At 37.5% G+C, this 14,447-nt stretch overlaps 1 protein-coding gene across 2 annotated transcripts; it reads right to left on the bottom strand.

The window, feature by feature from the left end:
• Positions 1 to 793: 793 nt before the first annotated feature.
• LOC117406763 (interferon alpha/beta receptor 1a-like) lies at positions 794 to 13,182 on the bottom strand. Of its 2 annotated transcripts, XM_034011050.3 has the most exons (7): positions 13,031 to 13,182; positions 10,712 to 10,838; positions 10,438 to 10,622; positions 8,653 to 8,810; positions 6,826 to 6,979; positions 6,404 to 6,540; positions 794 to 2,443 (listed from the first exon to the last, which is right to left on the bottom strand). In XM_034011050.3, the coding sequence occupies exons 1-7, from the start codon at positions 13,089 to 13,091 to the stop codon at positions 2,201 to 2,203; spliced, it is 1,065 nt and encodes a 354-aa protein (XP_033866941.2). In that variant the 5' UTR covers positions 13,092 to 13,182; the 3' UTR covers positions 794 to 2,200. The 2 variants fall into 2 exon arrangements, with proteins under 2 accessions (XP_033866941.2, XP_033866942.2); XM_034011051.3 differs by lacking the exon at positions 10,712 to 10,838 and having other exon boundaries at positions 13,031 to 13,120.
• Positions 13,183 to 14,447: the final 1,265 nt, after the last annotated feature.

Consider the following 14,447-nt stretch of genomic DNA (forward strand, 5'->3'; position numbering starts at 1 on the left):
CAGTAGCCAGTACACTGCAGAATGCTTGGGCTTCTTCCACAAGAGCGTTGTACGCATACAAGTGGAAATATTTTCAAAATTGGTGCATGTCCAGAGGCCATGATCCCATTTATTGCCCGATAGCAATTATTTTACAGTTTCTGCAAGATTTGCTAGAGGCAGGTAAATCCCCCTCTACATTGAAAGTCGCCTGGCTAAGGGCGTCTGCTAAGAAATAAATAATAATAATAATATCCCAAAAGTATTGTTTTGGCAATCATCTTCTCTTTCAGGGAACCGGGGTTACATCCGTAACCTATCGTTCTCTAGTACGGTATTAAACATTGCGTAGTGTGGACGCAAACCGTCTTTATCACTTTTAAGCTGGTTTAAAGGCAACTAATATGGTTTAAAGGAATAGTGTGGACAGGACCTAAGCTTTAATTTAAGCCTTGTGTGTAATATAAAGATTATGTTTGTGGTTTGAGTGCAAACATACGGAACCCCTAAAGGGACATGGTGTGAATTAAAAACAGAAGGTTAGTATCTTGTGAGCTTAAGATAGTAGTTATGCGCACGAGATACAGTACTATACATCTTTTTTAATTCACACCATGTCCCTTTAGGGGTTCCGTATAAACGTGCATACTGTCTGGAGTTTAACAAAAATAATGCAATTACAAGAGTCAGCCACCAGGTGGTATCAAATGTAAACAAAGTTTCTAGGTGTACTCTATAGCATATCAATATTCAGTAAAGAGGAAACGAAGCAATAATATAAGTCGACAATTTTTTTTTTTTTTTTTTTTTTTTTTTTACTTAAGATATATTTAAAAAAACACTTTTGAAACATTTTAGTATGACATTTACAGTTCTGGTAATACTGCAGATGGTAATATGGATCAAGATTAGACAATCCTGCTTATCTTGGGGAATCCAATCATATACTTCACCTCCAGTGATACATTTCACACCAATATTGTGAACAAAAAAGGCAAAGAAATACAGTGTTTGCTTCCTTTACATATTCCTGCAACATTTACACAGTATTCTAATCCACAGCATTTGACTTTACATGGACTTGTGACAGCGCAGACACACTGCAAAAGTAATATTTTTTTTGGTTTGGGGGTTCTTTTGGCAGGGATAGGGTTAAAGCTGACCCCAAAACTGGTGAGAATGTGATCATGCTAAATTAGATAACAGATTTCCTGTCTCATCTTAGGAATCAAGGAAAGTAGGCTCCTATGTTATCTGGCATGGGTACTGTGACAACTGTCTGCTTAGGCAAAGCTAGTGAACTCCTGACACAGTTAAAGAGCCATAAAGTCACTGATTCCTGCATTTACTGTTCCAGTCTCCGCTTGACAGCTGAACTACGCTTCGACAGTATTCCCAGATCAGAGCTACATGGCCATCTCTATAGGCTTACACATCTGGTGCCGCCTGTCTTATCCAGCTACACTGGCCTCAGTTGAAAACTGATGTCAGAATCTCTAATTTTTATAAAGTGATTGAGCCTTTTATTGTGTAAGTGCATACAATACATATTTTACCCAAAGGAAATGCCAGAATGTGCGCTAGGCACATTGTAAATACCAGGGCAACATCTGGAATGTAATATCATAGGGTCATTCCATGGCCATTCATTGCGTACCATATGCTTGACCATCTCAGATTGTGCACATCCACCCAGAAATTAGGTACTTCACACTGTACCTTAAGATCATACGTATGTGGGCATTTTTTGTTCAAGGTTTGTAGAGTAGACATTAATTGTCCAAACATCAGAATGAATTAATACAGTTTGTGCTTTAAAAAAGTTCTTAACAAAAGTTAATTAATAAGTATGCAGATGTTAGTTCAGGTAGACTTTCTGATGCACAAAATAACCGGTTTAGTTGCTCCTTCTGTTTACAGTAAGTTATACCTTTTTCCACAGGGGCAGTACCACACTTACATTAAGTATAACAGTTTGATTTAAAAAAAACAGTTATAGAAAAAGACACTGTTCGGTCATTATTACATAGCCATTACTAAGTAATTGCTGAATAATTAATAGTCGGTGCATTGTAACTGAATGTGGCTCTTAATCAGCTTCTTGCTTTACTAACTATCATACCAGTGTGTGATTGTCTGCAGGCAGCATGGTACAGGTATGTTGTTCTGAAGAAGGGTCTCCTTCTCCAATGCCTCTTGTAGCAGCTGACCTGCTAAAATCTTATTTCTCTGCAGTTGCTTCAGCTGGTGGCTCTGTAGCCTGAGCTCCCCCGGAGCCCTCCTCACTTGAGTAGACCCCTGAGTCTGCACTATTTTGGCAGTCGTGCTTGACACTGGCTGATGCTGGCTCGATAGGGGGTGAAGGTTCAAGGAGCTCGACGCTCACCATCTCACAGCACAGCTCCCTCTCGGCCTCCTTCAAGAGCACCTCGGTGTTCTGGAGATTCGGGGTGATCTCATACAGCTGGGACGAGAAGAGGGAAAATAACAATAAAAAAAAACAGGGCATTACCAGGACAGCAGCATTTTCAATGCCTACAGTAGAAACCAATGGTGTGGCTTGGGATACAATACAATTTTTTTGTTCCATGCTGTCAGTGCTGTGCTAGGACTGCTGTGTTGTTGACCTTTCTTTAGCACCAAGCTTATATTTTTCTGTATTGTATATAGAGTGTATATATCAAATCACTATATATATATATATATATATATATATATATATATATATATATATATATATATATATATATATATATATACACACACACATAAATCCAGGGCTGGCAATGGAATGTGAAACAAGCAATGTGACTGGTCGAGCAAGGTTCCAGCTGTCCGTATATTGGATGGATACAGACAGTTGGAGTCTTGTCACATATTCAAAATCACTGCGCTGCCTCACAGAATTTAAAGTACCAGTAGCCATCTTGTTTACAGTTACAGATTTACATTAACTGTAAAACTGAGTGACCAATTACCAACAAGAATGTGACAACAAAAATCCCAAAAGTAGTAAGGACACATGCCGATTTGGATGAAGAACAATTAAATGAACTGGAAGATAGCAAAACAGAAAGAAATACAACAAATAAATAAATAAATAATTTCTCACTTAAAATAATGAATTTTTAGCGTTTTGTAAACGCTAAAGAAAAACACAAAAAGACATTTCTGCACATTATCCACCCCTCTCCAACACAGACCTTAAAGCACTGAAATCTGAGATGGCATTATTTTCATTTACTCCTGTTCTGCTGAAACAACAGCATCTTGCACTCACAGAAAAAAATAAATAAAAAAATTCTGTGCCATCGCAACTCTGCCTCCTGGTGGATCTTTTCAAAGGCAATGTGCAATTCAATATTTACTTACTTTTTCATGTTTGAATTAAATCAATGTACTTAACTTAGTGTGCAGTTATAAATGGGACCACTTTTGTGGTCCCTTTACTGGCGTAAGGATATTTAATAAAAAACTTAATTTTTTGCCATAAAAATTACTTCTGCTTTTTATTTTTTCAAATCCACTCTTTGACCTGGATTATAAATGCAATAAGGCCCTTCAGGCTGTCCGTCTATGTAGAATATACAGACTTCTCGGGGGTTGCACAACGCCCCGAGGGTCTGTATATTCGATGTATATGGACACCCTGTCGGGCCTTATTGCATACATATAAAACAGTTTTTGCTCAAAAGTCAACTTCCCAACGTTTGTGTTTAACATATCATTGTCAAGGGAAAGTGTGTTTGAAAACAAATGGACCAGGGGCCAGTTGCATAAAACTATATTAGACTAGTCTAAACCATTAGACTAGTCTTAGTTTGACAATTAGACTAGTCTAATGCAAGTTAGTCAGTTGCATAAAAATTAAGACTGACTAAGACTTAGCCTAAAAAGTTAGCCTCTTCACACCCAGGCTAACTTAGAATGGAAACCATTAACTGTCAGAAAGAAATCATGGCCTCCCACCACAATCTCTGGCTATATGCGCGCTGTTTGAGGAAGTATACTCAGATACTGAGGTAATTGAAAGGCTTCGCTTACCAAGGCAAGCCATTATAAAATTAGAAGACAATCTAAAGGATAAATTGAGGCCTGCCACAGGCAGAAACCATAGTGTCCCTGTTTTGTTACAGGTCTGCTTGGCACTCAGATTTTATGCAACGGGTTGTTTTTTAAATTCTGTGGGAGATTTCATAGGGCTGCATAAATCTTGTCTCTCTCTCAGTGCTGCACTCGGGCTGCTCCACTACAGCTTGCTGGGGTGGGACCTCGCTTACTTGCTCATCTGAGATATGTGGAGTAAAAAAAAAAACTTACTTTACTATTTATCTTATAACAAACCTTAGGTTGTTACAAATTGTCTGATTTCATGTGATCGTTTTGTTGTTACTGTGTCAACATACCATCACTATTTAACAAAGTTTCAGTTTCAGCACTGCTTGCCCTAATACAGAGTTGCTACGGCGACACTGTGGTCACTGATGCTGACAGGCGGAGCCTCCTGTTGGCTCACACACACTCCACTCTCCCGCCCACCGGCAATCCCCCAAAACATCGGAGACTCCTCCCCAAAGATTTCAATAATAAATTCTGTGGTCCGTTTAAGTTTTGAGGGAGGTCCTCCTTTAGTACGCGGATGTTTCCTCTTAAATATTTATTTTTTAGCGTCCTGTACCATATTCTTCCATCGTTTCTGCACGTCTTTTACAGACTGCACACATACCGGGTTGACGCTGTTAACTTTTTTTGTAATTTTATCCCACACTTTGTGTTTGTGTACGTTAGCGCAATTTTTCGGAAAATTTCCCAATTTTTTTTTCTTTTTCTGCATTATACTCCTCTAACAAGCACAAATTTTCAGTTACTCTCGCTGTTTGAGAAAAGCGTCAGCCATGTTTCCCCCCCCCCCAAAGTGTCTTAAAATTCCCAGAATGCGTTGCGTAATTGACTAAGTAAGACCAGTCTAACGAAAGACTGTTTTATGCAACCGTTTTAACCCTTTGCGGTCCATTGTCGGAATGGGTCCGACATTGCAATTATTCCTCACCTCACAGGTCCTTTGTCGGACTGGGTCCGACATCATTATAGCAACGCAATAAACGGGTGTTTAGTCGTTTTTTCTCCGGAAAAAGCCGAGAAAACCATTCAATTGCCGAGTGGTAGCGACAGGAGCCGAGACAAGTCGGAAAAAAAAAAAAAAAAAAAGGCGTATTTCATGAATAGTCATACATGGTATCAGGTATCAGATAATGGGCGTTCATAGTAAACAAGCTGGCTAAGTGCGTCAGCGCACTGAGACTATCATGGACATTTGCAGAGCTTTTTTCAGATGTTATAGTAATAAAATAATGACTTGGATCGCATTATTGAGGAGTTTGGTGATAAAACGAGTGATCTGGAGATGATCGATCGGTATGTACGACTATTATTATTATTATTATTTATTTCTTACATAGCTGAACGCTATAGCAAACAAAAGGGTGGGGCGGGGCTGGAGATGCCTAGTGTGTGCTTTGTTGATATGCAGGGCCATTTAAACCCGTTTGACTGTGAAAAAAAATACTTTTAAACAGCGCGTATAAAATTAACTGCGCGTGTGAAAATTAATTAGACCTGGCGTGCCTGACGCGCGATTAATAAATGGACCGCAAAACTGAGTGTCTATCGTTAGTATGGCTTATAATTATATTAAGACAAAGACTTAGTCTATGTTTATGCAACCTGCCCCAGGTACTTAAAGGCTTTTGATGCAATGGCAGCTACACTCACTTATTTCTATTTAAATCTATTAATGTGTTTGTGATATAATTTACTACATAATTAATGATGTAACAATCTATTATTCATTTCTATTAGGCATCATGGCATTGAGTCCATTTACCCATTTATTTTCCTTTATTCTTCTGTATTGTACATTATCTTTTATTTATTCTAAAACTGCACATTGTAGGTCATTCATGTTGTGTTCAGTTTTTGCAAAGTGTTGAAGCATTGGTGGATTTCGTTTTTTACATTTCTACATTTGCATTTTGATTTTAAATAATTAAGCCGAGGCTCTGTATGCTTCACCCAGCCTTTCCGCTGTCTTTTAAACAGATACAATGAACTGTGTTTCTTCTCTCAGAAATCTGTTTTAGGCTTTCCACAATAATCGTTTTCTTGTGTTTTTGAATTAAAGAATTGCAGAAATAAACCAGTCTAGCCCTGGGCTGTGGCGATTGTCCAATTGAGTTTATTAAACAAATAGCCCTCTGTAACATTCTGTCTATATATTTCTAAGAACAGGCTTGTTAGCAACTGTGCACTGAGGCCAGTAAACAGGATGATTTTGGGGAAATACTGACTTCTGAATACCAAACATACAAACAAAAAAACAGCAGCAGTTCTGTGGAGTGGTGCTACTGTATATTGGAGGGCATACCTGCATGCTGTCTGGAAGCTGTGGGAAGCAGCTATATTTGATCACTTTGTAGATCACATATACACCATAGGAACAGAAGAGAAGCAGTCCAACTGAAGAGAAGAAGATGTACAGGGCCATCAAGACTGGTGTTTGGCCTGTTATTGGAAAACATTCCTCTATTAATACAAACAGTAAAGCGCATTGATGACTACATTTCACTAATACAAAAAGGCTTGTTTTGGACAATAACAATAATATATTGTAATTAAAAATACAACTTTTATAGGACGGCCTAAACTACTGTAGTGTACATTATATCACTTTCATGCCACACATGTGGCCCTGTCGCGTTGGGATTTTCCTGCATACAGAACAAAAATAAGGTCTCTCTCTCTCTCTCTCTCTCTCTCTCTCTCAGAACATCTTGACAGAATTCCTACCATCATCTTTGCAGGTTGTTAGCTGGCACACAGCTTCAGTGAATTGACTTCTCTTTTCGTGTTCATTGAAGGCCTGGACCCGCAGACAGTACAGAGTCCAGGGTTCAAGGCGGGTAAGCAAAGTTTCTGTATTGTTGATTGTAAGGGTCCGATTCTGTAAAAAACAATAGCAAACTGTACTTGTACTGTATTGTTCTAAATTGGTATTTTATCATGACAGTCTAAATACTGATTTTCATCTGCTTTGTGGTGCACTGTGGATCTGAAGTAGTGGTTCTAGAGTGATTTGGTACCTTAAATAGCTTTTTTTTTATTTAATTAGGAAAGCTACCATAATTGTCTTCACCTCTTCACAAATATTTGTAATTTTCTAGTGGGACTCACTTAGGTGGCACTTATGTATAGTAAAGAAAGCACACAGCAAAACCTTTCAGTTTCCGTTTTTGTATTTTTCAGGTGCAGTGTTTCAGGTGTGCACGATGGGCCCATGTCAACTGCGTCAGCACAGGTGTGGAGTTTATATGTGCTAAGTGTACAATGTAGCCTTAATATTGTTTTATTATCCTATTAGAACATAAGAAATTAAAAATGAGAACAGGCCATATATATTTTTTATGTTTACGCATATTAGATAATGGCACCAGTACCGAACCCTGTAAGACTCCACTTATTAAAATTGTTATTGTAAAGAGTTGCGTCGCGGTGTTTGGTCTAGCAGTATGCTGGTTACTTGCCATAATTAACTACCACATAAAGAAACTAAAAATACAACTTGCCACAATTCACTACCTTCTTTAGCCTATAGAACATACAATAGTGGCATTTTCTGACCCCAAAATACAACTTGCCAGAATTTAATACCTATTTTTGTTCCTACAGAATTATTATTATTTATTTCTTAGCAGACGCCCTTATCCAGGGCGACTTACAATTGTTACAAGATATCACATTATTTTTACATACAATTACATAATACCTCTCTCTCTCTCTCTTTCTCTCTCTCTCTCTCTCTCTCTCTCTATATATATATATATATGTATATATATATATATATGTGTGTGTATATATATATAATTTTACACATTATTTTTACATACAATTACCCATTTATACAGTTGGGTTTTTACTGGAGCAATCTAGGTAAAGTACCTTGCTCAAGGGCACAGCAGCATCCCCCACCTGGGATTGAACCCATGCCCCTCCGGTCAAGAGTCCAGAGCCCTAACTACTACTCCACACTAGGGTGGTATTTTATGACACTACAGTATGATTCACCATTATTTACTACCTTCCTTTCCTATAAAATATACAAAGGTGGCAATTTCTGGCAATTATATCTACCGGTAGCAAATTCTGACAGGGAGGCATATTGTGACAGTACAGCGGGGCGCAGCCCAGGTGCCTCTGGGGCCTGATGGCACAGCCTTGGCACCTCTTACATTATTAAGTTAAACACACCCTACTATGTTTTGCTCTCAAATGCATGTTGTCTGAGAATTTAGCATTTTAAGACGGCATAATATACAATCCGGTATACGTGATGGTAAACTTGTAAACACTAATACAGTACTCTTTCAAATAAACATGTTATGATTTTGAATGTGCCGAGAACGGTATTATTATTACTGCTTGCACCACGGCACCTCTCTGTACAAATTAAGCAATGAGAGGCAGAGTCCACCCATTTTAAAAATATACATGTATAGCACGTATAAAAGTAAACATGGCAAACTGGTAGAATTATGAGAAAAATACAGTAGACTGCACAAAACAAAAGAGAATTACAAGAAGCGATGGCTTAACAGCAAATCACTATGTAGGACCTACCTCGGCCATGGATGTGTTTTTCCAGTAAACTATCAAGAAGTAAATTTTCATTAGATTTTGCATCGACTCATTCTTATGGGTCAATGGATCAGTTATGTACACTTTCAGAACTCCATTCCTGGATTCAACATCGACTTTAGAAGGAGGCCCCAAGGCAGCTGAAATGTAAAAAGTGAATAATAATAATAATAATAATAATAATAATACAGCATATTCCAATTTACTGTTTCATCTCTATTGATAATTGTCAATAATTAAAATATATTTATGTACGAACATGGGACATTATTCAATTTCAAATAAACAAAGCATCTGTTTGTAACACATTTAACACACACATATGTTATAATCATACTCCACGTAATTTCCTCATGAACGCTCCTAATTGTATTATTGTTTTATCTCTATAACCTATTGTAATATTCCTCAATGCCCACCAAGCGGTATAAAGGCATTTCAAGGTCCCATCCAGGATCGTGTTGTGGGATGCACCCCCATTACAGTTCATGCTGACCCCTGGGATATAAGTTTAAAAAGCACTCATCCATCTGGGTATTGGACAGTTGCAAAGACAATGGCTTTGGAATGCGTAAAAGCTGTTGTTTTAGCCTGCAACCCACACAAATTGCTCTGAGCTACTGTGCTGCCCAACATCTTATAGCAGCCATTTTGGGTATAAGTGCTCACACAGTATAGCCTACCAAGACCTGTAAGCAAATCATTTGCCCCAGTGTAGTTTTACAGTAGTAGCTAATACAGCTACAGTAAACTATTCTACTGTATGCATTTATTAATCTAAACATTACAGTGCTTCCATTTCTCCCACCCTGTCTGACTCACTGTGCCACATTTTAGTAACTTGGGTTAAATGTACAGTGTCTATTTCAGATTTGTTTCTTCTCTTAGTTCTCACTGTGGAACAATGACTAATATCTTAGCATGCGAAAAGAAGATCATTTGGTAAAGGTACAGTAGTTCATTAGGGGTTCTCCCAACAGTAGAATAAACACCATGTTTGATATGTGTGAAGAATGGAGTTTCATTTGCATGTGTAGTTTCCAGTAATATTTGATTGCCGTGGGCTCTCTTCACAAAACTGTTTAAGGAATTATTATTAGGGACTATTGTTCTTTGGTTAAAGTGATTGTAGCTGCTGTGCACTTTCAGTCATTATATGGAAATGATTAAAGAAATATTTCAGATAGCATTGCACTTGCTTTGTCATCCCATCCCATCAATGGCTTTTTTTCTATCAACAACCAATCAGCTGCTTCCCATATTGATTGACTGACATGCTATGAACCAGAATAAAATGCTGAGGTAAAATGACCTAGGAAGTGCAAGTATAACATACTTCACAAGAAAGGGGCATCTAAATTAGAACTTTCTTTAACCTAAAGCTGTAACAGATACCATGTTTTGAAATGAAAATATATGTCTGCTACAGCATGTGTTATTTTCCTCAAACAGTCCTTATCTTTAAATAACAATACATAGTTACAATCATGGCCGTAAGTAGCTATGAGGACACTGAGGCTGTGTCCTCAGTTGTTTTTTTTTTTGCATTATCAATGTTGGTATCATGCAAAAATTCTGGTACAAAAATCTCCTTAATTTTCTCTTGTTTGTTTGCTGTGTAACATAGATTTGGAGGTTGAATAGTAAATACCAAGCAGTCATATAAATACTGCAGCTATAGCTTGAAAACCTAAGTGTGACCTCGGCAGAATGTCAGCGCTGGTTATGATGCTGATTACCATATAAAAGTTTGAAGGTAACTCTTACAATGTTCCTCAGGACAGAACTTTATCTCTTTCCACATGGAAGTCATATTTTTGCTTTCCGCTCTCAGGCGCAGGTAGTATTCTCCAGAATAATGAATGTCATGGTAAGTGAAGTCACACTGGGTCTGTGAGATCCTGTAACACACACGATTACTGGATTGCACTTTTAAATGTCTCTGATATGCACTGTAAAAAAAAAGAGAAAAACATTCAGAACATCCACAGAAAGTTGACTAGCTTCTCAGTAAAAACAAAGAAAGCAAAAAATGCCTTACAAAATATACTCCACGGTAAACCTGACTCTTTCGTCATATTGTTGTGGGTTCCAGTCCCATTCCAAGATGTACTGAGTGTTCACAGCCTTGACTCTTATGTTCTGTGGAAATGGCAGCTCTCCTGTTACTAAAAAATACGAATAAGATATATATTGCATTGGTCCTCTAAACAGTGTTGGATTCTTAAAACAAGTTTTCTAAAAATATAGGTTGACAAACCAAACCTTAAAACAAAAACTACCTCTTAATTGTTTTTTTGTGTGTGTGTGTGCTTTGAATTTGCACTAATGCTTTAAATTACTTCACACAGTAAACAGTCACCCAGATCTGTAACACTATTGTAATACACATCAAAGTGCCTTGTCATGTAAGATAAATATAATTGACATTTGTACTGTAGCTGAATGTGGGGAAAATGAAAGGTGCGTTGAGTCCTGAGGATAGAGCCCAGAGACTCAAAATAAGCTTTTGGCTCACCACCATAGGACTTCCCGAAGAACTATTTACTTGTTAACTCCATTTTAAGTAAGTCTCTTACTTCTGATGGGAACCATGTTTAACATTTATCAAGCAAGATTTCTAAGGTCTTCTTTACATTAACAGTGATTTTCTGTTTAATCTAAATGTGTAGTTTTGAAAAGTTTGAATTATTATTATTTATTTCTTAGCAGACACCCTTATCCAGGGCAACTTACAGTTGTTACAAGATATCACATTATTTTTACATACAATTACCCATTTATACAGTTGGGTTTTTACTGTAGCAATCTAGGTCAAGTACCTTGCTCAAGGGTACAGCAGCAGTGTCCCCAACCTGGGATTGAACCCACAACCCTCCGGTCAAGAGTCCAGAGCCCTAACATCTACTGCACACTGCTTTAATTGATCTGTCTCCAAGTTCCTCCCACTCCTCACGCCAGAGGCTCTCTTCCGCAGATTTCTCTGAGGTTATTAGTGGTTCTGTCGTGGCGAGAAAGCTCTTCCTTGAGGACAGGCGTTGGTGGACATGTTTGTGTTTGTGAAGCGGGTGGTGGTTGTCAGTTTCTTGTTTTAAATGGTAATTGTCTCCTGCTGTCTTTCTTCTTATGTTTGGTGGGGCAATTCCTTTTACAATTGCTGTACTGTAAATATTCCAAGTGGGACTGCTTTGAAAGACAGCATGAAAGTCTGTCTGTCTTTAATGCTGAAAGTCGCTACTGCTAATATCTCATAAATCGTTTAAGCTGGCAACTTCAAAATTCCAGAATTGTGGAAACTTCACATTTGTCCCGTGATCTCAGCCATATTAGGGTCATGTGACTTTTTGGTTTCTGGATGATAGATATTGTCTTCATACTTTGTACCCAGGAGTATTCTCTGATGCTCTAGGTAAAGTTTGTTTGTGGGTGGAAAATGTATCTGATTTTTTCCCCCTATTCTGTTGTTGTTTTGATTTCTACTTCATAGTGACTTGCAAGGAGTGCCATTTGCTTAATTGTTTAAGTTTTGATTTTTACATCTGTTTATTTTGGCTACTAGCCCAAACCAGTTCAGGGAACTGAAATTAGCTGCTGTAGAAGAGAAGAAAAACTACAGGTGTCTAAATTTAGTAGAATGTAACTGCATACATTAAAATAATTCAACAGCATAAATGTATTATTTATTTCTATCAGGATATGTATACCATGGAATGGTAAACAGATACAAAATAATGATCATGCACACTGCTGCTGAATTGTTGTTATTGTTGAGCTTCGATGTGTTATATACAAATTACTGATAGTCAAGTATACTAATCAGACAACATAGGTTGTGTGGATTCTTACTCCCTTCAACGTCAGACAAAACATCTGTAAAAAGACATTTCCTCAAATAATATGTGAGAAAGATTTTGTTAATGAATAACAATTGTGAAAAGTAATACAATTTAATAAAAGTCAATACTTTTTCAGTGCCGTTTGTTTCAAGTTGTACTTTCATAGGTGTCAGGTACAAGAAACAAAGTCAAACAAAGTTTCAAGTGTGAAACTCCGGCTCCCTCATTTGTACCTATTGTATCCCTCGTTATCTATAACGATATTTAAAAATGCTTAGCATAATAGTGGAGTGAACATCAAATTATTATTATTATTATTATTATTATTATTGACGACAACAAAAAAATACAGTATGAGCTTTTCTTAACATATCTGCTGTTAAACAGCTTTCTCGGAAACCATTATTATTTTGTCACTCGACTTCCTGTGGGATGCTTGAAAGGCTGCTCTTGTGTGTGCTATACAATGTATGAAAAGGAGCTTTGTCACATCACCAGAACAATGCTTTCTCTTTTGTCCTTACCTTTGCATACGTTTGTCATAATGAGTAGATCCAGGAATAAAAACATTTGCACAGCTATCATTTTCTTCAAAGATTCAGAAAGTCCATGTTATACAATTCCCCCAACATCAGCCTCAGCTTTACACTGTGTCTGATATACTAGAAACCACAGACAATTTAGCACATTTAGGGAGTGTCTACAAATCACTTTTATTAAATGCACCGCATTTTAAGAAACGACTTTAAGAAGGAAATGTGTTTTGAACAATGTTAGAATTGCAGGCACAATTCAGACCTTCCAGCATTAAGGTTCATAGCTTAGCTGTTGCAGCTGAAAAAACACAAGTTTATCGAGGCACATCTTATGATTTGGTTAAAGGATTAGGGCCTGTATTTTACACTATGGGCAACTTGCAGGCAAATTCCCTGCTACTCCATAGTCTGTTTATTCTTAGTAAATTTTTACTATATATGTTTCCATAATTATCCAAGATGACAGTGTATTGGATACAATCGAAATCACAGAACACACTAATTGAGTTGATATATAGTGTGGCAAAGCCCCTTTGTGTCAGGAATGGCCCAGGGCTTTATCACCATTTTGTGCGGGTGTGCCAATAAACTCTCTGAGTCTGTAAGGTGTATTTTAGCGCTTTTGCGCATTTCTATTATTTACACAAAACAAACAAAAACCTAACTCCCACTGGAGTACTGACTACATTGGTTAATTTATGGCAAGCTGAATTATCATTCAGAGATATCTCAAATTAATTTAGAGATATCTCTAAATATTTAAAGATATTTCTAAATCATTTTAAGGTGTATAAAATACTGTAGCGATCTCGGTTTCCGCAGGCAGGCGCATCACACAGGGCCAGGCAGTCCACACACAGGCGGAGGACGGGCGCAAACCCGGGACCTCTCACACTAAAGCACAGCGCCGATACCATTGTACAAAACAGCCGGCTCCCTTGCAAGGACCGTATATCGAGCTTATGTCTCTGGGTGTGATTACGTCACCTACCAGCCCTACTGCTGCCTTCCCCCGTGCACGCTACAATACAGTTTGAGATATCTTTAAATCATTTAAAGATATCTGAAATTCAATTTAAGATCTCTTAAAATGACTTCCTGTTCATTTAGAGATATCTGTAAATAATTTGAGATATCTAAAAATAACTTCCTCGTCAGAGATAACTAAATTATTTAGAGATATCTCTAAATAAGTTCCTGTTTATTCCTGTAGCATTTAGAGATATCTCTAAATAAGTTCCTGTTCATTTAGCAATCTCTCTAAATCATTTGAAGATATCTTCAAATGAACAGGAAGTCATTTCAAGATATCTCAAAATTACTTCCTGTGAAAATGCTCTATGTTTTAAATGGACTTCCTGTCCATTTGGCGATATCTCCAAATGAAAAGGAAGTTATTTAGATA

This window comes from Acipenser ruthenus, chromosome 8 (genome assembly GCF_902713425.1).
Source record: "Acipenser ruthenus chromosome 8, fAciRut3.2 maternal haplotype, whole genome shotgun sequence".
Taxonomy (NCBI): domain Eukaryota; kingdom Metazoa; phylum Chordata; class Actinopteri; order Acipenseriformes; family Acipenseridae; genus Acipenser; species Acipenser ruthenus.